Source organism: Prionailurus bengalensis, chromosome D3 (assembly GCF_016509475.1).
Source record: "Prionailurus bengalensis isolate Pbe53 chromosome D3, Fcat_Pben_1.1_paternal_pri, whole genome shotgun sequence".
In the NCBI taxonomy this organism is placed as follows: Eukaryota; Metazoa; Chordata; class Mammalia; order Carnivora; family Felidae; genus Prionailurus; species Prionailurus bengalensis.
This window is the reverse complement of record NC_057356.1, coordinates 32,593,576-32,621,091: the sequence shown is the minus strand read 5'-3', so window position 1 is coordinate 32,621,091 and position 27,516 is coordinate 32,593,576. Positions and strand designations below refer to the sequence as shown.

Genomic DNA, 27,516 nt, shown 5'->3' with positions numbered 1-27,516 from the left:
ACATATTTGTATTATATAAATACATACAAGTCAGCACATCCTAAGCCCCCAAAGTTAACTCTAAGTTCCATTCACATTTCCAAATACCTTTAAATTGGTGGAAAAAACTTCGAATAAAGTTTTTTAAAGCTGAGGATGTTCACTAACTTGATACTAGGCAGAAGTACTGGGGGTGGGGTGCGGGAGGGACAAAAGGGTGATAGGAAAAGCTGATGTTGCCAAAGCCCTGCCCTCCGCTCTCAGGTGGCTAACTGTGACAGCCATCTGTCTGTCTGTTGGGGGGCATCGGGGTCCACAGCAAACCTTTTGTGAGGCCTCCCGGGAAAGTGCATCGTATCTCTCCCTAAAGGGGATGTCCCGCTCTTCCAGAGGTGCGGCGTCATCCCCGGAACAATTAGCATCGCTTCTCCGGTAAAGGGGGAAATGCTGCCAGGATTTAGAGACGGTCAGATGTGACCAGGAGGCCCTGGTTGGTCCACCAGATATGCAGAGCCACCTTCTCCCCGCTCACCTGCAGAAGGACCGGGGCTGACGCCGGCAGCGGCTGCTCATCTATGCACCTGCTGGAGTGATGTTCCTGCTGGGGAGGAATCAGTTAACCCGGCAACCCCAGCAGGAAGGGAAGAGGGAACTGAGAGGTGGACAAAACACAAAGTGCAGCAACCACACCGCAGAAGATGCCAGAACAGAAGCACCTGTGCATTCAGATGCTCTCCTACCTCTCGGGAGCAATTCAGTTTGTGAGAAATTTCGATAATTTCAGCTTCTGCTTCAGAGCAAAGGTTGCAGCCGTCCCCTTCCAGGGCAACACTGTTGACCATCACAAAACTGAGACAGAGGGAGGAGGCAGAGAGTCAGGGCCACTGGGCTTCCCGTGTACTGTCTTCTCACAATGCTGTTCCCATGAAGCAAAAGGAAAGTACCCATAGTGTGAAGAAACATGACCCAGAACAGCTTTAAATCTCCACTCGACTAATCTATGTTTTTAGGTACAAGTCAAGTTAAGAAAACAAAACAGCAGTATACTGGGAGTGGAGTCTAAGACATCATAAGAAGATTTTTAACCTTGAACTTTCAGAAATCCCAGATTACAGAAGCTCTGAGGTCAGACTACCACTGAGCCTCGCATCTGACCACGTGAAAAGACAGGGATATAATAGCACACCCATGCCACTGACTTGTGGTAAGGACGGAATGAAATACTACCACCAAGCCTGCCGCTAGGAAGTACTCGGTAAATGTTAGATACTGTTATTATTACATAAAGCAAACCACGGGCAACATTTGCTAACATCTGCGCACTCAGAAAACAAGGCAGGGTGGGAGGGGGTTTGCAGGTCACAGCTAACTGGTATGGATAATCCCAAATCAGGATGATGATAAAGTCAGTTTTGGTTGCCCTTTACAACCACTTTACCTTAATTATATTTTTATAGACTCCCATTAAATATGCTTTCATCTCCTACACACGTATCAACTGGGCGTGAAGAAGGCACCTGTCAGTAAAGATTGCTTGAAATTTAAAGAATTTTAGTGAGAAGGAGCTAACTAAACGATCTGAAATATGGTCAGTGCACTTCAAGTTTCCTAAACTCTACTCCCTAGGGAAAAAGAACTACAACTATGTCAAGTCTTCATATGACTCAGGAAAGGACGCTACTAGAAACTTAGTCCTATGGGCAAAGGGAAGGAAAGAGCGAGCATTTGTAGAGAACCCCCGACCTGGTCTCTGGGAGTGTCATAGATCATCTCTTGAGACGGGCCCAGTGAGCTATCACGGCCAAAGTCACGAGTGCTGGAAACCCATGGGGGCCATGACCTAAAGAGGAAGAGCCTTCCTCTCCCACCTTTTCTCTCTCCACTACATCTGCAACTAGAACACCATGTATGGTCTCGTCCACTGTGCTGCAAACATACACACGGACTCGACAGTGTCCAGACACAGCACGAAAATGGCCATGCAGAAGGAGAGCAGGTGCTCATTTGTGGTCAGACAAAAGGGCTGGGACACTTTGGTCCACAGATCAAGGCTGACGGGCATGGGGGTGGGGCACACAGCTACACAGCACAGTGGACACACCTGACCCAATCCTGGGATAGCATGATGTCAATAGTATCCTTTATAAAGGGAAACAAGTACATTTTGAACAAATGAAATATACTCCTCTACAAAGTGGCCTGATGGAATCTCTATCACCCAAAGACACCGCACACAGGAAGATGATGCCCTCGGTGGCTAGGCAAAGTCAGAGACTGGCTGGTCCACCAGGCTGGTGACTCTGACAGTGACCATCAGGCAGGATGAGGCCTGTGGTGCCTTCATCAGAAACTGTAAACCACGCCACACAGAGCCCAGTGTGGCAGGCGAAGACAGTTCCCTTAAAAAATTAAGTTTCCAAGGACTGAAGGGCTTCTTAAGAATTCACAAATAGGGGTGCCTGGGTGGCTCAGTTGGTTAAGTGTCAGACTTTGGCTTAGGTCATGATCTCACAGTTCATGAGTTCAAGCCCCACATCAGGCTCTGTGCTGACAGCTCAGAGCCTGGGAGCCTGCTTCAGATACGGTGTCTCCCTCTCTCTCTCCGCCCCTCCCCTACTCATGCTCTGTATCTGTCTGTCTCTCAAAAATAAATGAGCGTTAAAATTTTTTTTTAATTCATAAATAATACTCACTTAATTCCTTTCCAAGAAAACAGCCTTTCAGGGTTGAAAACTTTCTCAAATCGTTTTATTTTGTATGTGCTCATCCTAAGTTCAATTGTAAAAAGAAACATTTTTCAGAGCAAGCCATCTTAGGACCTCTTCAGACTTAGCATAAACACAAGAAATAACTCAGGATTTGAGTGCCAGACTAGCTTTTTGAGGTGAGAGCTCCAGCTGGCCCAGGCTATCAGGTGCAAATCTCAGCTCCACCACTGACTGACTGTAAAGACTGGGGCAAGTGACTTAGTCCCCAGAGCCTCAGTTTCCTCACCAGCACAATGGTTAAAATAGCAGGACCATCAGAAAGATTAAATGAGTTACTATAAGGAAGTAAAGCGCTTAAAACAGGCTGGCACATCATAAGCACTATATAAATGCCATTTACAAAAGTGTAAATGGTCTTGTTTTCTGAGTCCCAAAGAAAACAATTGATCATTAAATGTAAGTTTCAAGTCAGAATCCCCCAAGGGCACATACAAATCATTTATTCAACAGAGATTTGTTAAGGGTGTACAAGTGCCAAGACAAAAATCTTTGCCCTTGTGGAGTTTATGCTCCCGGGCTTACATCATTCAAGGGCAACAAATGTCCCCCACACAGCATAAGTAAGGCTTTCACCAGAATGGTAGGTTCAAAGTTATAGTTAAGGAGAGCCCTCAGGATGCAAGGCTTCACTGAACTACTTACTGATAGTGGAAGCCAATGTCATGGTTGCCAGCAACCACCTTCAGCAGCACATGACGTGGGTGTCTGAATATTTTCTGAAACCGCTCCACATCATCTGCCCAGGCCTGTGGGAAAAACAAGTCACTGCTGAGAGCTACAGAAACCTCTCTTCCCTGTGGCTAAAAAAATATGCTCCTTATTCTGATAAGTTAATTACCCTGTCCAAATCAGATGCTCATAGAGCTAATGTAGAACTTAGAATTTCCAATTCTATGTCATACTTCTTTTTCTAAGACTTAATATTTTATTTAATCTGATGCCAACTTTTAATTAAGTGATACTCCCCCAGGGGCACCTGGGTGGCTCAGTTGGTTAAGCGTCTGACTTCGGCTCAGGTCACGATCTCAAGGTTCGTGAGTTCAAGCCCCACGTCAGGCTCTGTGCTGACAGCTCAGAGCTTCAGATTCTGTGTCTCCGTCTCACTCTCTGCCTCTCCCCCACTCACATTCTATCTCTCTTTCTCTCTCTCTCAAAAATAAATAAACATTGAAAAAAATTTAAATGATATTCCCCCGTATTAAAACATTAGATGGCAATCCTCAAAATACTTGATTCATACATCCATTGTTTTAAGATCCCCTGAAAAGAACCCCCGAAGCCCAACCATGGACTCCAGGCTGATAATCACTCCAGATCTGGACACATTGTAAGAAGAGGCTCTTAGGAAATGCCAAGCAAATTCGTGTGTCTCAACCAAGACAAGGATGAGTACATCCCTCATCTTAGCATTTCCGCATGGTTACAACTGTGGGAATGAGAACGGATGGGATGTGGGGGAAAGACAAAATCCAACAAATATTTCAAGATTCTGCTGACATTTACTTTAACTATTAAAGCTTGAGAATTAGGTTTGTATCATTCTGACTTTTATTAAGCCTAAAAACATCACTTGGACAAACACTAGGAAGACAATACTTAGTTGAATAGTAATTAACTTTATCCTAAAAGTTTTAAATAAGGTCCACGCTAGAGAAATATGCTGGATAGAGAGTCCTTCAATACATTTACAAAGACTTCACTTTAACATATAACATTTAAAGGTAGAATAACATAGGGGCGCCTGGGTGGCTCAGTCAGTTGAGCATCTGACTTGATTTGGGCTCAGGTCATGATCCCAGGGTCATGGGATTGAGCCCCACATTGGGCTCTGAGCTAACAGCACAGAGCCTGCTTGGGATTCTCTTTCTTCGCCTCTCTCTCTGCCCCTTCCCCTTCCCCACTCACTCTCTCAAAGTAAACATTTTTTAAAGAACACTAAAAAATAAAAATAAAGTTAGAATAACATAAAGTTAGAAAAACATAAAAACATAAAATGCTGCCCTTAATTTTCAAAATTAAGCAAAAGCAACATGTATATCCAACCTCATTTTATAACTAGTTATTTGTCGCATATAGTATTTCCATTATCTTATATCTAATTACAGACTAGATTATAATGAACAAGGCAACCTTATAAATAGTGGGTTTCTATCAGAGCTGGACCAAGACCTTCTTTGTATGCCTTTTGGGTTATCCTGGGAAATGCCAATGGATTTTTTAAAAATATCCCACCCCCCAAAATCCCTTCTAAAAACCATTTGTGACAAAACATTTTCAACTAAGCAGCAAAACAGCTTTTTCTTTTTTTCCGTTAATTCCAGGAATATAATAAGCCAAATATTTTGACAGCTAGGGTGAGAACAGCCTTTCTCTTTGGTGATGGAAAGGCTTAGGCCACCTCACTACCCAGATGGAGACCCCTACAGGCACAGTAGCCTCACACCAGGCCCCCAAGGCCCCTTCTGCACCTCTCCCTCAGAAGAAAGAAAAAGGAGAGTAGCAAGTAACTTTTATAGCACAGTTCTCATAATTTCGTGGTTCAATAAAAGAGCATTAAGTCAAATTATATTTCCATATGCATTCTGTAATTCTGCTGAAAAGCAACTTTGCACCCACCTTGCCTCTATTTCCCTTTCTGAGAGGATCATGGGAACACACATTCCAACAAAGTAAGGTCTGACTAAACTACCTATTTCCTACATAAACAAATACCATTGATATTTGAAACAAGAAGAGTTTGAACTGTGTGGGTCGATCTATATGTGGATATAGACAGGACCATACTCTCTCTATATAATATATATATATTATATCTATATACTATATATATAGATATAAAGACAGGACCATACTATAAATGTATTTTCTCTTCCTTAAGATTTTCTTCATAACATTTTCTTCTCTTAGCTTACTTTATTGAGAGAATACAGTATAGAATACATATAACATAAAAAAATATGTGCTAATTATGTTAACAGTAAGGCTTCCAGTCAATAGTAGGCTATTAGTAGTTAAGTTTGAGAAGAAGCAAAACTTACCCACAGATATTTGACTACACAAGGTCAGCACCCCTAACCTGGCATTGTTCAAGGGTCAACTAAGATTAGCTTAACTCAAGGTACAGATCCTAATGACCTTCAAGATAGACGATACATTTTTAATATTGGTAGTAAGCAAAACTTCCAACTCTCACTGATACCACTTCATGGATTTTCTGGGCTGCCTGTGCTGCACCCTGAAAGCAGGATGGGATGAGGGTGCCCAGATCATAGGGTCCTACCTGGGGGGAGCTCCACTTCCCTTCATCAAAGATGTCCCCTAGGATGAAGACGACTTCTGGCTGCAACAACCACAGAGCTGTCTGGAAGGCTCTCTCCATTTGCCACTCCCTTGAGGCCAACAGGAAAAAGCACAGCATCAGTCTGTTTCTTAGGAGAGCCCAGATCTGTCTTATGGGCCATTTAAAAAGTGAGCTGAGGGTCGCCTGCGTGGCTCAGTTGGTTAAACGTCTGACTCCTGATTTGGGCTCAGGTCATGACTTCACAGTTCGTGGGTTCAAGCCTTGCATTGGGCTCTGCGCTGACAGCGTGGTGCCTCCTTGGGATTCTCTCTCCTCTCTCTGCCCCTCCCGCATTTGCGCACACTAGCGCACGCATGCTATCTCTCTCAAATAAATATTTAAGAATAAAAATTAAAAAAAGGAAACTGAACAGTCCCATTCTCCTTCATGGCCCCACCCCTGCTTCCCATCCATGCTTGGAAGGGTCAGAGTCCATATCTGATTAAATGTGGGGAACAACAGCCCCTAGGAGTTGAACTGCCCCGCCCACACATCTTAAAGGCTGACTTCCCCCTATGTGACACCCACAGATCAGGCCCCACACACACTGTACCCCAGAAGCCATCCCTCATGACAGCCCAAGAGGTCAGGGAGGGCTTAACGCAGCTTCCAAAGATGCCTCACATAGACTGATTTTGCACCACACCAAGGAGATGATAGCATCTGGCTTAAGTTTCACTTTCTTCTTGAAGGGACCTCAACTTCCTACGTGCCTTCAGAATTGGGAGGAGATAATGAGAGAATCAGACTAGCTAATACCAAAACTGTAAATCCTAGAGACTTCAGACATCCAAGAAATCATGCCATTGGTAAGACAAGTAAATGAAAAGAGCTGGGGATCTAGAACCTGACAGGCACTCCAGCTGCACCCATTAACCACTTGTGTGGCCTTGAGGATGCTGCCTACTCTCTCTGATTTCTATTCTTCATTAGTAAACAGCAATAATAAAACCTATGTCTCTCGTAAGACAGTTATGGGATTAAATGAGATAGCATCTGTTTTTTGTGGGTTTGGTGTTTTTTTTAGTGTTTTATTATTTATTTTAGAGAAAGAGAGAGTGCAAGCAGGGGAGAGGCAGAGAGAGAGGGAGACACAGAATCCGAAGCAGGCTCCAGACTCTGAGTTGTCAGCATAGGACCCGACACAGGACTCAAAGTCACGAACTGTGAGATCATGACCTGAGCTGAAGTCGGATGCTTAACTGACTGAGCCACCCAGGCGCCCCTACATGAGATAGCATCTGTAAAGTGCCCAGCACAGCACCAACACACAATAGGTATTCAAACATGTTAGTGCTTCCTTGACCCACCCTCCCCTCTCCCTGACCAACTATGACCTGTGTCCTATTCCTAAGGATTCCAACTCTTCCTGCTTTTTAAGGCATCCTCCTGGCTGTTTTTCCTCTACCCAAGGGGACTCTGACATCCTGGGGCACATAAATAGGGGAAGGTAATTTGGGGTCAGAGAAGACTGGCCAGTCCCCATGTAAACTGCTGCGTGGTGCACCCCTTCACTCAAGATACCTCCCAAAATTCATTTCTCAGTTTTTCTTGATTGAATGTTAGTCACCCTGGAGAAGAAAGCACCTAGAAACAGCAGCAGCAGGAGGGCAGGGAAGAAAGCTCAACTGGTAAAACCCAAATGAAGCCCAAGGAAATCTCACCCTGGCCCTTCTCTATCTCATGCCTCCTTTGGTTTAAAACTCTGAGTAAAGAAGGAAGGCCCCATCCATCTTTCCTTCTTTTGTCTCGCCTTTGTCACTCACCTCTAAGGACATTACACATCTCACCCCCTCCCCACCCCCAACGTAAGGTTCATCCATATCCGAAGTGCTCACGGATATTCCTCCTAGTAAAGGTTAAAGACCTGCACAAATGCAGTCATGATGAGGAAAAGGGGGCAGGGTAGTGCGTCACCAAGGACAAGAAGAGAGCTCTGATGCCCTGGGGTAGAAAGCCCCATCAGTCACCTTTCGGTGGGCATTCTTCACAATGGCCAAAAGTGGAAGTATCCATCAACAGGTGAATGGAGAAACAAAATGTGGTCTACATATACAACGGATATTATGCAACCCTAAAAGGGAAGGAAATCCTGACACATGCACAACATGGATGAACCCTGAAGACATCATACTAAGTGAAATAAGCCAGACACAAAAGGAAAAATACTGTATGACTCCATTTATATGAGGAACCTAGGGTGGACACATCCTTAGAGAGAGAAGGTAGAATGGTGGCTGCAGGGGCTGGGGTGGAGGGGGAAGGAGGGGTCAGTATTTCATGAGGACCAAGTTTCAGCCTGGGAAGATGAAAAAGTTCCAGAGACGGCTGGCAGTGATCGTTGCACAACAATATGAATGTACTTGATGTCACTGAAATGTACACTTAAAATTGTTTACGATGGTAACTTTTATGTTATGTGTACTGTATCACAGTTAAATTTTTTAAAAAGCCTTCTGATGGGAAAGCAGATGGATTATGCTAGGCAGGTCTAAGTGGGAGAGACAGGACCTGATCCTCTTCCCAGGGTGAAAGCCACATATCTGCTCAAGTAGGCTGAAAACTGCACACCATTGGGGCGCCTGGGTGGCTCAGTCAGTTAAGTGTCTGACTTCAGCTCAGGTCATGATCTCACAATTCATGAGTTTGAGCCCTGCATTAGGCTCTGTGCTGATAGCTTGGAGCTGGGAGTCTGCTTCAGATTCTGTCTCTCCCTCACTCTCTGTCCCTCCACTGCTCATGCTCTCTTTCTCAAGAATAAACATTAAAAAAATAAATAATAATTTTAAAAAATAATAAATAAAAAAATAAAATCATAAACTACACACCATTGCCTGCAAGAGAGGACCACCAACCCAGCTCTGTTTCTCCCCCTGCCCAGGAGAAAAGGGAAACTTACCTTGACCGGCCATACCCATGTGCTGGACCTTACTGTGGGCATTTTCCTCATATAGCCCATAAGGTCTCTGTTACTAACAAGGAGGCAGAGACAGGCTTGGAGGAGCCCTAGTAACCTGTCCAAAGTCACAAGACTCAAACCCAGACCTGCTTTCCAAATTCTGGGTCCTTATAAATAACAGATGCTCAGCAAATGGTATGTTTAAGGAAAAGTCCAATGTCCCATGTGTCTTTCTTTGAGAAGAAAATAACTAATGAGTACCTTGACCTATGGAGAGAGACTCTCTACCAGAAAGATTCAGAATCAGAAAGATTTCTGACTGTAGCTCCTACCTTCGTAATTTGTCTAGCCAATGGCCTCGAATTTCCCCAAGCAAGTGAGTATCAGCCAAAAACATGGCTTTCAGAGTCTCTTGTCCACTGTTGTGGGCTGGAGTTTTCACCTCAGGCCAATCGCATCGAAAGATCACTAAGTAATAGATTAAAAATTCGCAGAATAGAAGCACAGCAAAGACAACGGCTATGAGTTTCGACAGCAATAAACTCCTCCTCCTTAACAGACAAAGATGCTGCCTTCCAAACCCCAGCCTGATCAGGGCCATCTCTCCTGCCCAGGAATTGCCAACAATCAGGAGTGAAATCCATCAAGAATTCACCAGGGGGGACTGTGGAATCCTGCATAAGGTGCGGCAGGTGTCCAGGGCTTAGCCATGTACCTACAGGGAAAAGAGAAATGATTGGATTACGTTCCGTAATAATGCCACACACACTATCTCATTCTTTTAAGAATAATGAGTTCCAGAATCCTACCTATATTGCCAAATACATGAAGTGTCCAATACTTGTACAAGAATACTATGTCAGATTATGCTAGAAGAATGATCTTCCCGCTAAAATATGTTTTACTACCACTTGGAAATCATTAAATAACAATCTTTCCAGACAATGTTAAGGTAGGACACATAATAGGGAAAGTCAACAAATATTAAGTAAGAGTAACTTGAATCCCAAAAGGATTCACTGCCCTTCCTGGACCTTACAAATCAACAGGCCAGAAGCCCCCTGCATTGTGTTGCCTCTGGTATGAATTCATCACTTTTCCACACTGCTTTTCCACAAAAGAAGTGAATATTCACAGACAATGTGCTTCAGGGATCTGAGCAATCCATTCCACTCTGGGCTCGGAGGCCGGAGCCTCACAGAGCACACATCTGTCAATGATGCATTCGGATTATATGTTTCACAAACATGGGTTTTCACCTGCAAATCGGCCTTAAATTTCTGGATGGCCTTCTGTCAGAAGACATTTATGTGCCATGGTTCCTCTATGGGAAACTTTAAAATGTTTATGGATTTTTTGGAATCATAAATGAACTTTGCATCCTATTTAAAAAAAAAAAAAAGCATTTACTTTTGACACATATGAAGAGAAAGGCTGGTACATGGACGACCTGAAATGGGCTTTAAAAAGTGGCATGTTGGTGGGGAGGGTGGGGTCGGGGAGCGGCGCACCTTGGTAGCTCAGTCATTTAAGCGGCTAACTCTTGATTTCAGCGCAGGTCTTTGTGTCACAGTTGTGAGTTGAACCTTGCAATGGGAGGGGAGTGAAGCCCACTTAAAAAAAAGAAAAAGTGGAATGCTACTAAAGTTCTTCATCTTATGCTCAAGATGAGGATCTTAGGGGCGCCTAGGTGGCTCAGTCAGGTAAGCATCCAACTTTGGTTCAGGTTATGATCGCACGGTTCATGGGTTCAAGCCCCGTGTCAGGCTCTGTGCTGACAGCTCGGAGCCTGGAGCCTGCTTCGGATCCTGTGCCTCCCTCTCTCTTTGCCCCTCCCTTGCTTGTGCGTGCGCCCACGTGCATTCTCTCTCTCTCTCTTCCTCAAAAATAAATAAATAAACATTTAAAAAAAGAAAAAAAAAAAAGGATGAGGATCTTAAAGGGTAGGGACCTGGTGGCTGCAGAGAACTCAGATATGGGAAAAACTCCAGAAGTCTCAGAGTGGGTGGGGGCTATGAGAGACATTGACCACAGATGCTCACTGAGCCAATATATACAGAAAAGCCCTTTCTGGGGAAATGATGTTCTAAGATGAATGCAGGAACCTTCATATGATTGACAGACAAGGGGTCACAAACAGTCTCATTCCTGGAGGGTCTACAACAATGTCTGCAAAATTCCGTTTCCAGAGCTGTTCATGTTTTCATGTAAGCCCGAGTCCCTATAAAAGGCCCTCGCTTACTGCACAGCGGCATTCTATATACCCATTGAGATACAGGACTTTTTAAAAATCTTACCTACAGGGTAAGATTAAAGAAAAATAAGTGGGGGTAAACATAAAAATTACCTAAAGAAAAATAAGTGGGGGTAAACATGTATTTTGAGCCATTACCAAAGGTTCAAAACATAACCCCAGAATTGAAAGTGCCTTCAGAAACTGAAAGATGATGGAACACTTCACGCTTCTCCAAATGGAGCTGTGACAATGGTCTGCTGGACTACGAAGTCCTCACATCTATGGCTTTTCAGAAAAGAAGAAATGAGAGGATAGGAGGGGAATGAATGGCTCTGTGCCCAAGCCTTCACTTTCTTCCACCTGCTCTCGAGTGGCATTCTTACTGGGAAGTATTTGATTAAAGAGGGAACAGGACTTGAATGCCAGATTTTAAATGCATCCTTTCAGACAGAGAGGTCAAAAGCAGCTGTGCATGTAACCTGGGCTCAAATGCTCTTCCTGGAACTCTACTCAGAACATCCATAGTATCTTTGTCAAGCGGGTCCGACCACCATGACCATGTGCCATACATTGTCCTTGTACTTAGAACCTCCTCGCCCCCTCTGTTTTCTCTAAGGTTGAACCCCTGTGCCACATAACTAAAATCACCGTACTTTATCTTCTAACTGGGGACTCCTCTGAGAGTGAAAGGTGGCACTAACAATAATAAAAACACACGGCAGTTCTGGGCAACTCGGGGGTGCAGCCACCCCATAAGGCTCCAGCCCATAAGGCTGGTGCTTAATCTGATGCAGGTGAGGAGAAAGCAAGGACTCCTGCTGTCATCCACTTATCAGCAGTCAAACTCCTGAAGGAGGTGCAATTGCTGCCAGTAACAACTAAGGGAATGGATTTTGTTTGGGTGATGCTCATAAGAGAGGGACAAAGACTCCAAGGAACAATGAATGTATTTCTTAATACCATCCAATTTCCTTTGTTTTGATTCAGTCAAATATGTCTGAAGCAACCATTTGGTCTTAATGTCTCATTTTCTTTCAAAAGGTGGAAGGATCTCCTGAAATCCTAAAAACAGCAGCTGAAACTTCCTAAAACTTTAATGTCTCCTCACGCCGCCGCAGAGGACAAGCTGAGAGGAAGGAATGCCAGCCTTCTGGAGTTAGCCTCAGAATTCTCTTAACATGCAAAGCTTTGCTCTTTATAGGCTCCAAGTTCCCGAGGTAAAAACTAGAATGACAACTTTCTAATTGCTTCTCTACACCCACCTCCTTTCATCAGAGAAGCTGGTTTCGGTGGTGATAGCTAAGATCCAGGAACACAGCAAGGGAAGATGGGTGGCCTGGAGCACGGCAGACCCACCCTGCCCTCCAAGTGCAGCAGAGAGTGGGGGCCAGGAGCCGAGGGGACACAAAGCTGCAGTCTGTCAGCTTCCCTGGACCAAGGGAGCAGAACAGGACACACAGAGACAAGCCACGGGTTTGCACTTACAGGTGGCGCTGGCTCTCCCCCACCCGGTTCCCAGGTTCCCATTGGATCCTGCTGAGGCTCAGCCTGGCCCCTGCCTCCAGGCTGACTGCAGCAAAGGCAGGGAACAATTCCTCAGCTTAAGGAAGGCCACGTGTCAACAAAAGGTTGGGGGAGCCCCTGCCCTTCCCTCAAGCGTCTGTGTTCTTTTTTCCACAAAGAAATAAAAGATATTCCACACAGAGCCATTCAGCCAGAGGACTCAGAATGAAGGAAGGGAGGGAGGGAAGGAGGAAGGGAGGAAAGGAAGGAGAGAGGGAGGGAAGGCGAGAGGGAGGGTAGGAGGGAAAAAAAAGGAAAGGCAAAGAGGGAGAGCAAGCTAGCTGGTACTGTTCCATACTTTCTTGAGAAAACCCTAACACCGTGTCAATCAGCTCTCCAGTATAGTGTGATCATTTTTAAGAAATAGAACTCCTCACCAGAGTGAAAACCATTATTTGACAACCTCTGACACCAAATCCTTAAAGCAAAAATTCCTTTTGCTCAAATCTTGGGAAACTACTTCTCCTTCTCTATCCAAACTCATCGTGTTACTCATCAAAGTAGTATCTCCAATGTGGTCTTCGATGTTATGGTCAAAGCATATCCCCTTTTACCTCCTGAAATGAAGACAGTAATTTTTAGGGCTGATGGGGTGGGGAAAGGATCCAATCTCTCCCTAGAACTGACACAGCAAGGCCCCCATGCCAGGTGCACATTACGTAATGAGATGCCACTCCTACCTTATGGCTGCTTCCAGATGGGTATACAGTGACCTCCTCCTTGGGTTCAAGCCAACTTGCACTTAAGCCAACCTCAGGGACAGAGCTGCATCCTCGTTTTCTGATGCAGCTGACCTGTGAAAAAAAGCATGCTGACCACCAGCCATTGGGAGCAAAGGACACTCCACCCCTGGAGCAGACATGGGACAACAGAGCCTACCTTTCTTGGTAGGAAACAGGAAAACCGAAGAGCTCTATAGGGAATCAGCAGCCACTTATTCCTCTTCCAGTATTTTCTCCTACGTTATGAATACCCACCAGCAGAGAGAGTAGCTACGATGAATTGGACAAAACCCCACCTACTGCTCAGCTCTGCTATCTGTGACCTTGGGCAAGCCACTTACCCTTTCTGAGCCTCATCATGGGGGTCACAGCACTTGCCTCCACTGATGTCATGGAGATTGACAGAAATAATGTTCACAAAAATTTTTTTAAATGAAGCAGGTATATCAGGATTAGACTAGACAGTAAACCTTACAATCTGATGAATTTCAACAGGCTCAAGGCAAGGGAACTCAATTCAAATGGCCATAATCAGATTAGGGAGAATGAAGCCCAGTAGAGAATAAAGGCCAGAAATTAGAATCTAGAAGCTGTGGCCATCTTCGGCTGTCTTCCCCACTCATTTACTGAGTTGGACTTCCTAATGCTTGACATCCAAAATCCCCATACCCTTCCCTTACTAGAAGTAAACTTGAAATTTTATCTCAACCATAATATGTAGGCCAGTGATTTAAAATCTCCACAGCCACACAGCCTGAATAACTAAATGCTACTATATCTTCCACATCCAGGCTTTTACAGGCTAATGGACAGAAACTGTGTTCTTTCTAAGACAAAATGGAAGGAGGGTCTGGTCCTTTATCAGAACACTGTGGAGTGCTCCACCCAGGCCCAGATATGGCCAGCTCTTCCTGCCTCCTCAGTGAATACATGGGGGGAAAAGATGTTTATCCATCTTATATCACTAGGTGTAAAACTAAGCTATGAGGGGTTTCAATAAAGATGATATTCTCTGCGTGTTAAGTGCTTGTGGTTAAGTGATGAAGAATTCTGTCCACATGAGACGCTTTCCTTTGCATGTAGCAGATTTGGGTTCAAAACGCAAAATTACTGAAATGTTCATGTTTTCACCCCCCAAGGTCAATTTGTCAGTTTTATTAAACTCGGTGAATGATATTTCAGCGGGAAAACTATACAGGTCTCCCAACAATGTTCAGTCTGGCTGGGATCAAAAGGCAGATGCACTCCCCTCAGGACTTGTCTCTAAGAGAGCTACACTTGATATTAAAGGTCCCAGAGGGCCCTGGTAAAAACTAAACCGCTGAATGTGGAGATTTTGATTTCTACCGCCGACACACTCCGTATTCCTGACATCACACACGATGGCATCGGTAACATCTCCCAACCCAGAATTTTTCAAAAAGCCAAAAGAAACCCATCTCTGGTTCATGAAATCAGTTTGGCGGTTTGTGACCAGAGTTTTAAAAAATTAGATAGAAGAAAACAGAATAGAAAAAATTAGCCTGCACTGTACAGAGTCAAGGCAAGGCACCATAAAGTTTATTTCACCAAACTTTTGCTTCCACTTTTCAGTACACGGATCTGTGTGTCCTGATCATGATATAAAATACATTTCTCATTGCACCAGTCACCGTCTTCATATCCCGTCTCTGCCGGTGCCCAGGATAGTGCCTGCAAGCAGTAAGTGCTCAATACGCATCCACGGAGTTAACGACCCCCATTTAAGCTTACTGTCTCAAACATTCTAGAATTACAAACATATATTATCACTCTTCTGGTCTTTAAATGCTTCACAGTCTCCAGTCATAGGAACAAGAGGAACAGCTGAAGAAGATGTACCCGTTCCCTCTGGTCAAAGGGCCAAGCAGGAATTTAAAGATGGGCAAAACAGGTGGCCAGAACACATTTTCTCACCAGTCCCTGTGTGGAACTCTTCCAAAGAAAAGTTTGGGTGGCCCTCTGATGGAAGGGAAGTAATCTTCCCTGAGCCTTTTTGGAGAAAAGAGCTTTCTTTCTAAAAGGGAAGTACATGACTTTCATGTACTTGCTTGGTAGCTCCTGGGTTCTCTCCTTAGCCCCGGGGATGGCATGATCCAGCAGCTGGGGAAGTCTATATCCCAGTTGTATTATTTCCTAGTATGTGATCTCATGCAAGTTGCTCAAAAACAAGCAAACAACAGCAAAAAAAAAAAACCAGAAAAGGATGAGGGGGAGAAACAAGATCGTTATTATAAAAAAAAAAAAAAAAAAAAAAAAAAAAGCATTGATGAGAATGTGGAGAAATTGCAATGCATGTGTACTGTTGGTAGGAATGTAAAATGGTGCAGCCACTATAAAAAACAGTGTGGTGGTTCCTCAAAAAATTAAAAATGGAACTGCTACATGATCCAACAATTTCACTTCCAGGTAAACATTCAAAAGAACTGAAAGCAGAGACTCACATATTTGTACACCCATGTACACAGCAGCATTATTCACCACAGTCAAAAGGTGGAAACAACCCAAATGTCTGTCAATTGATCAATGGACAAACAAAATGTGGCACGTGTGTATATATAATGGAATATTCCTCAGTCCTTTAAAAGGAAAGAAATCCTGACACATGCTACAATATGAATGAATCTTGAGCACATGATACTAAGGGAAATGAGCCAGTCACAAAGAGACAAATACTATGTGATTCCATTTATAAGAGGTAACTAGAGTCATCAAATTCATACAAACAGAAAGTAGAATGGGGGTGACCAAGGGGCTGGGAAAAGGGAAAACGGGGAGTTGTTGTTTCATGGGTGTAGATCCCGTTTTGCAAAATGGAAAAGCACTAAAGATTGGACAACAATGTCAACCCTACTGAACTACACACTTAAAAATGGAGTACAGAGAGATTCAGAAGCATCAGAAGACAAGCCTCAGACTGGAAGAAAATATTTGCAAAACACACTTCTAATAAAGGACTATTATCAAACATATACAAAGAACTCCTAAAACTCAATAAGAAAACAAACAGCCCAGGGGTGCCTGGGTGGCTCAGTCAGTTAGGCGGCCGACTTCGGCTCGGGTCATGATCTCGCGGTCTGTGAGTTCGAGCCCCGCGTCGGGCTCTGTGCTGACAGCTCAGAGCCTGGAGCCTGTTTCAGATTCTGTGTCTCCCTCTCTCTGACCCTCCCCGTTCATGCTCTGTCTCTCTCTGTCTCAAAAATAAATAAACGTTTTAAAAAAAGAAAAGAAAAGAAAAGAAAAGAGCCCAGTTAGAAAGTGGGCAAAAGTAAGACAATAGATCTTACGCATTCTCATCACACACCACAAACAAAAATAACCATGCGATTGGATGGATGTTTTAGTTGATGGTTGTGTAGACTGTGATAACCACTTCACTATAGGGACATATCTCAAATCATCACATCATACATTTTAAATATGTACAATTTTACTTGTCAATTATATTTCAATATAGCTGGGGGGAAAATGAAAAATTAATAATTGAAAATAAATTTAAAATGGGCCGAAGACCTTCAAGGACAGCTCACCAAAGAAGCATAATGGCAAATAAGTATATGAAAAGCTCCACATCATAGGTCATCAAAGAAATGCAAATTAAAACAAGAACAAGATACACACCTATTAGACACACACACAAATTAGAGTCACCAAAATCCAGAACACTGACCACACCAAATGCTGGTGAGGATGTGGAGTAACAGACCATCTCCTTCATTATTAATGGGAATACACAAGGGCACAGCCACTTTGGAAGACTGTTCGGCAGTTTCTTACAAAACTACATATACTCTCACCCTGTGATCCAGCAATCGTGCTGCTTGTTATCTTACCCAAATGAGTTGAAAACTTACATCCACACAAAAACCTGCACACAAACATTTACAGCAGCTGTTTTCCTAACTGCCAAAACTCTGAAGCAACCAAGATGCCCTTCAATAGGTGAATGGATAAATAAACTGTGGTACATTCACACAATGGAATATTATTCAGTGCGAAAAAGAAATGAACCAGCATGCCATGAAAAGGCATGAAGGAACCTTCAATGCATATTACTAACCAAAAGAAGTCAATCTGAAAAGGCTACATACTATATGATTCTTTCTATATGACATTCTGGAAAAGACAAAACTATGGATACCATAAAAGATCAGTGATTGCCAGGGAGCTTAGGGGAAGGAAGGGAGGGATGAATAGGCGGGGAACAGGGGATATTTAGGGCAGTAAAAATACTCTTGGATATTTTTATACATGGATATTTAATACGTGGATATAATATCACTATACATTGTTAAAACCCTTAGATGTACATCACCAGGAGCAGACTTAATGTGAACTATGGACTTTGGGTGGTTTTGATATGTCAGTGTAGATTCATCAATTGTAACAGATGTATGACTCTGGTGGAGAATGATGATAATGGGGGAGGTTGTGCTATGTGGGGGCAGGGGTATATGGGAACTCTCTACTTTCTGCTCCGTTTTGCTGTGAACCTAAAACTGCTCTTTAAAAAAAAAAGTCTATGAAAAGTTGGCAAGATAGTAAATTTTATGTATATTTTACCACAATTAAATTTTTTTTTAATTTAAAGTAATGATATTGAGGGGCGCCTGGGTGGCGCAGTCGGTTAAGCGGCCGACTTCAGCCAGGTCACCATCTCGCGGTCCGTGAGTTCGAGCCCCGCGTCAGGCTCTGGGCTGATGGCTCAGAGCCTGGAGCCTGTTTCCGATTCTGTGCTTCCCTCTCTCTCTGCCCCTCCCCCGTTCATGCTCTGTCTCTCTCTGTCCCAAAAATAAATAAACGTTGAAAAAAAAAAAAAAAATTTAAAGTAATGATATTGATACATGATACAGCACGGTGAGCCCTGAAGACATTATACTAAGTGAAATAAGCCAGACACAGAATAACAAACACTATATGCTTCCACTTACATAAGGGACTAGAGTAGACAGTTCATAGAGACAAAGTAAAATGGTGGTGGCCAGGGGTCAGGGTGGGTGAGGGGGGAAATGAGCAGTCATTATTTACAGGGTTTCAATTTGGGAAAAAGAAAAAGTTCTGGAAATGGATAGTGGTGATGGTTGAAGAATAATGTGAATGTACTAAACGTCACCAAACTGTACACTTTACAACGGTTAAAATGGTTAAGTTTTACGTTATGCAGGTTTTGCCACAATTTTCTTTAAAAAGGAAGCAGCACACAAACACAAAACACACACACAAGACCCTACAAGCTAACAATGTCCTAGAGCAAAGGCTTCCTTTTGGATCTAAATCCACTACTTTTATATTTAAATTTTTTTAAATGTTTATCTGTTTTTGAGAGAGACAGAGTGCGAGCAGGGGCCGGGCAGAGAGAGAGGGAGCCACAGAATCTGAAGCAGGCTCCAGGCTCTGAGCTGCCAGCACAGAGCCGGATGCAGTGCTCAAACCCACAAACCACGAGATCATGACCTGAGCTGAAGTTGGGACGCTTAACCGACTGAACCACCCAGGCACCCCATAAAGTCACTACTTTTATATTTAAAAAGAAGTCTTGGGAGCCTGTGTTCAAGGGAATATCACTAAGTCACCTTCTCACCTTTTAAAGGATACAACTGGTAGATGAGACTGGTATGAAGGCCCCAAGTTGGCTTGTGTTCCCCCAAATCAGAGCACCTCTACCTGAAATAAAACAAAATGTGTGTGTTACTGAAGAATATTTCATTCATTTAGCTATTTAATTAAAGTGGAAGATGCATCAATTCCCAGAGGGCAGTGACTGCTGCCCTGTGGCACAAGGAGAAGGAAGCTGATTGGCCGTTACAACACAAAAATAACCTGAAAACCACACACTAAACAGAAATGACTGACATGTTATTGTTCTAGAATAGCTCTTTTAAATTATAGCATAAAATATTAAGATTGCTCTATATTATTACAACATTGTCCTATATTGTTCATATTGCAACATTGTTCTACATTGCCCAACACATAAGAACAGTAGCTGCAATCCAATAACTGGGAACAAAATATTTTATCCGTTGACTGACTTTTAACTTCAAAGCTATCATTAAATATCTAAATTCCCTCCACCCAAAAACAACATTAAAACATGTTTAACATGCACTGACCTGTAGTTTTTTTCTCTTACTTGCCCATTATCTTAAGCATATTACCACAGTGTCATCAATGGCTATTTGCATGTTAAATGTTCCATCTTAAATGGTATTTTTTAATAAGACGTATTTTTTTTTGTCAGTCTACATAGGTAAACTAGAGAGAGGGCCCTACGATGTAATACAGGGGCCTTAAGTAATCGTGATTCTCCAGCAAAGAATGACTAATTCCCAGAATACCGTTTTTTCAATAGGCTAACTTGCAATGCTAAAAAGGCAAGGAGGTTCCAGTTTGCAGTAACAAGAAATAGCAATTAACCTAGAAGCCTAAATATTATATAACACGGTCATAAGAATTCCTGGAAAATCTTGCTTGCTGTGGGCGGAGAGCAACAAGGGAGGCGGATCAGAAAGCAAAGGCTTCCGGGCAAGCCGGACCCCCATCACTTCACCTGTCCTGGAGCCCGCCGACCATCCCCGCCAGCTTCCAGTTTCCGCGCGGATGGCCCGGCGGGTCCCGGTCGGCCCTGGAACCCCGCCCCGCCGGCCTCGGGCGGGCGGGGAAACGCACAGTCGCCATGGAGAGGCCCGCCCTAGCCCCGCCCCTGGCACGCCCCCAGCCGCGCCCCCGCCGGGGGCCGGCGTTCTGGAACGCGGGCTCCCGGCACTCTTCGGGCGGTGCGGACAGACCAGCCGGTAGCGGCTCGGCCCTGCGGCTCACGGCGTTCCTAAACAGTCTGTGCAAAGAAGCAAAACCCAACACTTGGTCGCATCTTCCGCAACGACTCGGTCCTTTGCGCCATCCTTAATCTTCTAGACTTTTCTCTCCCCGTGAGTCCTTAGTGCTGCAGCTTCCCTGGAACCCCCAGAACAACGTCCGGGAAGGCGAGGGGGGCGCGGCGGCCGCGAAGCCTTTGGCGCACCGAGCGCCCGTGAGGGGAGGCGGGGTGCGCCGGCCGTTGCGGGTCAGGGCGGCCCTGCGGCGGCCCCGGTGCCTCGCTCGTGGGTCAGGGCGGCCCCGGTCTCGCTTCCGGTCTGCACGGCTGCGGCTCCAGGCGGACTCCGCGCCCCGGGCGCCGGGGAGCTGCCTGCGGCGGGAAGCCGAGCCGCCGGACCTCCGCGCGGCGTCGATGGGTGGCGCTGTGATTGCTGGCTCCCTTCTCCTGCCCCGCTGGACCGCGCTCCAGAGTCCCACGCTGGGTCTCCCTCACCGTCGTCTTCTCCAGGGCCTGGCAAAGTGCCTTCAGGGAGTGTGTGATGAATAAATGAGGCCATCAGAGCGACTGTTGGGGACTTAGTTTTCATTTTTTTCAAACTAATGTTAATAACAGTATAGCATGGCATGGTCTACTTTTCAAAGGGCCTTCACATCCATTACTTCAAATAATCCTCAGAATAAGCTTGTAAATTAAGAACAAGAACCATTACCCCACGTTACAAGAAGTAAAACTGAAGCTCGAAGCAATAACACACAGGGTCTCCCAGCCAACGAATTCTAGTATATTTTTGCTGAGTATACTTAATGTGCAGAGATATAATAGAAATCGTATAGAAAGCAACCAGCTAGCAGACCAGATACCAAATGCCTGCTATCTGGTAAGTAAGCAGTAAATGGAAACATTATTATTGATTAAGAATATTGTAATATTTTCTTTAAAAAAATTTGTTAACATTTATTTATTTTTGAGAGAGAGAGACAGAGTATGAGCAGAGGAGGGGCAGAGAGAGAGAGAGGGAGACACAACTCGAAGCAGGCTCCAGGCTCTGAGCTGTCAGCGCAGAGCCGGATGCGGGGCTGGAACCCACGAATTGCGAGATCATGACCTGAGCCGAAGTTGGACATTTAACCGACTGAGCCACCCAGTTGCCCCTGAATATTGTAATATTTTCAAATACCTCCTGGTTAACAATTTTACCATCACAACTTGCCACCATATGCACACTGACATGATGCAACAGAAGTATGCAGCGTCATCTCTAAAGTATTCTCACTAACTAGAAAAAAAAAAGTAAATATATCCAGTAAAGCCTATAACTAACTCCAAGCTTAAAGAAATATAGGACCAAACGAACAGGTTAAATGACACCACCAGGAAGCAATTCCCTGGATCCGGAATGTGGAATTTTTACAGCCCAAATGGCCTACCTTCTTTATTCAACAAATAAACAGCATCAGGAAAAAAAAAAAAAAAAAGGAGAGAGGAGGGGAGGGAAATTTGTTATAAAGTAGGCTTGAGAGACACATTGAGCCAAAGCAAGTATGTGGGTCTTGTTTGGGTCAGAATTAGGACAAACTAGCTTTCAAAAAAAAGAATTAAAGATTGGGAAACTTGTACGTGGAATGGATGTGCAAAGAATTGTTGGTGATTTTGCTGTGATAATGCTATTGTGGTTAATTTTTTTTTAAGGCTAGAGAAACTAAAGTACAGCCAAATTATAAGATTTCTGGAATTTGCTTTAATATTGCAGGAAATTAAAAAACAAACAGGGAAGTAGGAGAAGAAACAATATTGGCAAAATATTGGTAATGTTGAAGCAAGAAGAGGGGTGCATGGCATAGTGGGTAGAAGAACAATGGCCCCCCAGAGACTGTCACATCCCAATCTCCGGACCTGTGACTATGTTACCTTGCATGGGAAAAGGGACTTTGCAAGTGTGATTAAGGTTAAGGACTTTGAGATGAGAAGTTCGCCTGGGTTATCCAGTCTAATCACTGGGTCCTTCCCTATGGAAGGACAGCTGTGTCAGTTAGGGGAGGTAACACAGGAGTGTGTCAGTCCTATAACAAAACACAAAATACCGAGTGGCTTGTCAACAACACAAATGTATTTCTCAAACTTGTGGACGCTGGAAATATAAGACTGAGGTACCAGCATGGTTGCTGAAAATTGGGAGCCACCTTCCTGGTTCATCACTGGTACCTTCTCACTGTGCCCTCACATGGTAGAAGGGGTGAGGGAGCCCCAGGAAGTCTCTTCTATAAGAACACTGATCCCATTCATGAAGCCTCCACCCTCAGGACCGGACACCTCCCCAAAGCCTCACCTCTAAACACCGTCACCACGGTCATTAGGATTTCAACATGTGAATTTTGGAGGGACACAAACATTCAGTGCATAGCAGAGGGTCAGGGAGATACAGCCTAACAAGGACTCCACCTGCTGTTAGTGATGTTGAAGATGGAGGAAGGAAGGGGCCACAAGCCAAGGAATGTGGGCACGTAGCCCCCTAGAAGCTGTAAAAGGCAAGGAAATGGATTCGTTCACAGAACCACCTTGATTAGCCCAGTGAGACTTCATTTGGACTACTCACCTACAGAACAATAACAAGTTTGTGTAGCCTTAAGTCACTAAATTCATAGTGATTTGTTACAGCAGCAATAGAAAACCAATATAAGCATTCATTATATTTCTCTCCACTCTTGTGTATGGTTAAAATTTTTTGTAATGTTTGCTAAGTCCAAAAAACATAGACCTAACTATGAAATACATTTTAAAAGTACTTCATGGGGTGCACGGGTGGCTCAGTCAGTTAAGCATCTGACTCTTGATTTTGCCTCAAGTCGTGATCTCACAGTTGTGAGACTGAGCCCCATGTCGGGCTCCATGCATTGACAGTACAGAGTCTGCTTGGGATTCTCTCTCCCTCTCTCTCTGCCCCTCCTCTGCTCATCCTCTCTCTCTGTCTCCTTCTCAAAATAAATAAACTTAAAAAATAAAAATAAAAGTACTTCATTTATACCTGAAGCATAACAGAATCCGACTTAACAAAATTATTATGATGCATTTTAATTTGAAAAAGAATTATATATGTCCTTTTAAAAAGTATCATTAAAAGTATAATTAATATGTGAAGGGATGGAAAAGCATTTATCATACAAATGGAAGTGACAAGAAAGTCAAGGTAGCAATACTTATTATCAGACAAAATAGACTTTAAAACAAAGACTGTAACAAGAGACAAAGAAGGACACTATATAATCGTAAAGAGAACAGTTCAACAAGAAGATGTAATAATTATAAGTATTTATGCTCTCAACGTGGAAGCAACCAAATACATAAAGCAGCTAGTAACAAACATAAAGGAAGTAATTGATAGTAATACAATAATAGTAAGGGAATTTAATACCCCACTTACATCAATGGATAGATTATCCAAACACAAAATCAACAAGGAAACAGTGGCATTGAATGACACAATGGACCAGATGGATCTAACAGATATATTCAGAACATCCCATCCTAAAACAGCAGATAACACATTCTTTTCAAGAACACATGATACATTCTCCAGAATAGATCACATGTTAAGTCACAAAACAAGTCTTAACAAATTCAAAAAGATTGAAGTCATACCATGCATCTTTTCCAGGCACAACACTATGAAACTAGAAATCGACCACAAGAAAAAATGTAGAAAGACCACAAATATATGGAGGCTAAATAACATGCTATTAAACAATGAATGAGTCAACCAAGAAATAAAAGAAATCAAACAATATATGGAGACAAATGAAAACGAAAACACAATGGTCCAAAATCTTTGGGCTGCAGCAAAAGCTTTTTAAGAGAGAAGATTATAGCAATGCAGACCTACCTCAAGAAGCAAGAAAAATCTCAAACAACCTAACCTTGTATCTAGCAGGGCTAGAAAAAGAAGAAAAACAAAAACAAAACCGGTAGAAGGAAGGAAATGATAGATTAGAACAGAAAGTTAGCAGAAACTAAAAAACAATAGGACAGATTGTTCCACATAGAACAATAGAACAGATGAAACCAGGAGCTGCTTCTTTGAAAAGATCAACAAATTGATAACCTTTAACCAGACTCATTAAAAAAAAAAGAAAGAAAGAAAAAGACTCAAGTAAAATCAGGAATGAAAGAGGAGAAATAACAACTGACATCACAGAAATACAAAGGATTATAAAAGAACATTATGATAAATTATATGCCAACAACTTGGACAACCTAGAAGAAATGGGTAAATTCCTAGAAGCATATACACTCCCAAAAGTAAATCAGGAAGAAAGTGAAAATGTGAATAGATCAATTACCCGCAAAGAAATTGAATCAGTAATCAAAAAATTCCCAACAAACAAAAGTCCAGGACCAGACAGCCTCAGGGACATAGTTGAACAATCATTCTGGCACTTTAACCATAATTGCCCTATCGAAAAATTTTACCTGCATCCTGTGCATGAACACCTTGGAGAAAAGTGAAACACATGAAGCAGAAACTCCAGAGCGTCCAGCTATTTGCATTCTTGCCTTCATTCACCCATGCAATGCAACAGACATGCATTGAGACTTTCTGTTCCTAGGGGCTAAATTTTCACAGATTATGCTAGGGATTGTGCTGTGAGATAGAGACGAAGCTGAGGGGAGAGACAGTATGAATCCTGACATTCAGCAGAAGGACTTTTGTGTATTCGCTTTCTATAGCTGGGTAACAAGTTACCACAAACTGAGCAATTTACAACATTCTGCTTCGAGTCTTCCTCCAGTTCATGGTTGCTGGGAGAATTCAGCTCCATGTGATTATAGGACCAAGCTCTCAGCTCCCAGGACCTCCCGCTGTGCCTGCCCCATGGCACTTCCCACAGCATGGCAGTTGCTTCTTCAAGGCCAACCAGAGAGCTTCTGCTGCTGTTGGTTCAAATCTATCTGACTTCTTCTGTTTCTTCTCTAGAACTAAAGGAGTCCCATGATAAATCAGGCCCACCTAAAATAATCTCTCTTTTGATTGACTTAATGTCAACTTGTTAGGGACCTTAAATACCTTTACACTTCACTGTTACCATGTATCACACCCTACTCACAGGAGTGGTAGTCTGCCACATTCGTAGGTCCCACCTTCACTCAAAGGGAAGATTCAACAGGATGTATACACTGGGAGTCATGTTGGGGGACAATGTAGTGTTCTATCTGCCCTACATGATATTCTACCCTCATTTCAAGAGAAGAGCCAAAGTCCCAGGATATCTGACAGAGCAGACTCCTGACTTGGCTATACACAGTACTGAACTCTATAGACAATCACCAGGAAAATTTTTAAAAAGGCACCAAAACCAAGCTGTGAAGGGCTGGGGGAGGGGGAGGGAGGGAGAGGGGGAGATACAAGTATGCAAACAGCAAAAAAGCAAATCGAACACAAAAGCAGAATGAGAGCTCACTAACAATTTTATAAATGAGAGAATTGTTTGCATGTAAATTACTATTCTCAGTTTATCTGGTTTATCAATCTTGACTTGACACATTGAGTTCTTGCTCAAGATGGCAAAAGAACTTAAAGGAGCCATTTCCTACCTCGGTTATCCATTTGCAACTTAGATTTGGTTCTTTGACCATTGCGGATTTTTTTCTTAAGGTAAACATCCTTTGGGGGATGGAAACATTTTCCCTTCCTGTATTGTAGGTTCTTTAACTGGTCGAATCAAATTGATAAGAACAGATTAACAGGTAAAAACAAACAAATTTCAGGGCGCCTGGCTGGCTCAGTCAGTAGAACATGTGACTCGATCCAGAGTCATGGGTTCAGGCCCACACTAGACATGGAGCCTACTTACACACACACACACACACACACACACACACACACTTTTTACTATTAAATAACAAAAATTCAACTGAGGAAATTTTAAAGATCTAATTGGCTTTATTCATGAATTCATGAATCACCGACAGCCCACCTAGCAAGGAGAGGAGAGCTCCAAAGGGCTACAGAAAGGGAAAGTTTTTTTTTTTTTTAATTTTTTTTTTTCAACATTTATTTATTTTTTGGGACAGAGAGAGACAGAGCATGAACGGGGGAGGGGCAGAGAGAGAGGGAGACACAGAATCGGAAACAGGCTCCAGGCTCTGAGCCATCAGCCCAGAGCCTGACGCGGGGCTCGAACTCCCGGACCGCGAGATCGTGACCTGGCTGAAGTCGGACGCTTAACCGACTGCGCCACCCAGGCGCCCCAAAAGGGAAAGTTTTTAAAGGCAGGACAAATCAGTCATAAACAGGAAAAAAAAAAATTATTTCAAGTGAGTTCACCTTCATTTGGGGACAAAAGGGTCTTATTAGGTGGGGTACCTCATCTTTCTTTGGGGGCAGAGAGGGCCTATGTGCCACATTACCTTACTGATGCTGACCACAAAATTCCTGACTGCTCAGTTAAGACTACATTTCTGGTGGAGGTTGCAGCCACAATTAGATTAGGTATTAAACCCTGGTTTGGTGACATGGCCTAGCACAAGTGACTCCATTTTGGGCTTGTGGTTTCTTTTTAACAGTATTTACAAGAGCCCCATAAAAATATAAGATGCAGGGGCACCTGGATGGCTCAATCAGTTAAGCATCTGACTCTTGATCTCAGCTCGGGTCTTGATTTCAGAGTCGTCAGTTCAAGCTCCACATTGGGCTCCATGCTGGGCATGAAGTCTACTCAAAAAAACAAACAAACTAACAAAAAACATACATATATATATATGTATATATATATATATATATATATATATATATATATATATGTATGTATATATGTATATATATGTGTGTATGTATATATGTGTATATATATGTATATGTGTGTGTGTGTGTGTGTGTATAGATAGATAGATAGATAGATTCCAAAAGGCAGCCGCAGCCAGAAGCCAGGTTACTGAGGCTTATATAGCATCCTGAACTAACGAAAGGGGTTGGGGGCTGGGGTTGCAAAGGCAAGGAAGGCCATTCACAGGAAGGCAAGAGGAGATGTTTAGAAAACGATGGTTGACCTATTATATACATAAGTTTCCTAGGTAAAAAGGTAATAACTCTCTCCCTGATACAGGCCCCCCTTTCCAATGTAAGTTTAGGTAACTGAGGAGGCAGTAAAGAGCTTTTCCTGAATCTGATCGGTTTTCATTG

General features: G+C 43.3%; 1 protein-coding gene across 4 annotated transcripts in view; it reads right to left on the bottom strand.

Moving 5' to 3' along the window:
- The window catches only part of MPPE1 (metallophosphoesterase 1), a 55,857-nt gene that overhangs the window by 2,024 nt on the left and 26,317 nt on the right, over positions 1 to 27,516 (bottom strand). Inside the window, exons 1-10 of one of the 4 annotated variants that reach the window (XM_043558265.1) lie at positions 20,076 to 20,225; positions 19,107 to 19,189; positions 13,466 to 13,579; positions 9,319 to 9,701; positions 6,028 to 6,136; positions 3,390 to 3,493; positions 2,673 to 2,747; positions 720 to 828; positions 512 to 580; positions 304 to 426 (exon numbers count right to left, since the gene is read on the bottom strand). In XM_043558265.1, the coding sequence (XP_043414200.1) occupies positions 304 to 426; positions 512 to 580; positions 720 to 828; positions 2,673 to 2,747; positions 3,390 to 3,493; positions 6,028 to 6,136; positions 9,319 to 9,587 (858 nt within the window). In that variant the 5' untranslated portion in view covers positions 9,588 to 9,701; positions 13,466 to 13,579; positions 19,107 to 19,189; positions 20,076 to 20,225. Of the gene's footprint in view, positions 1 to 303; positions 427 to 511; positions 581 to 719; positions 829 to 2,672; positions 2,748 to 3,389; positions 3,494 to 6,027; positions 6,137 to 9,318; positions 9,702 to 13,465; positions 13,580 to 19,106; positions 19,190 to 20,075; positions 20,226 to 27,516 lie in introns of those variants that run through there. The other 3 variants (XM_043558267.1, XM_043558266.1, XM_043558269.1) reach the window with 3 other exon arrangements.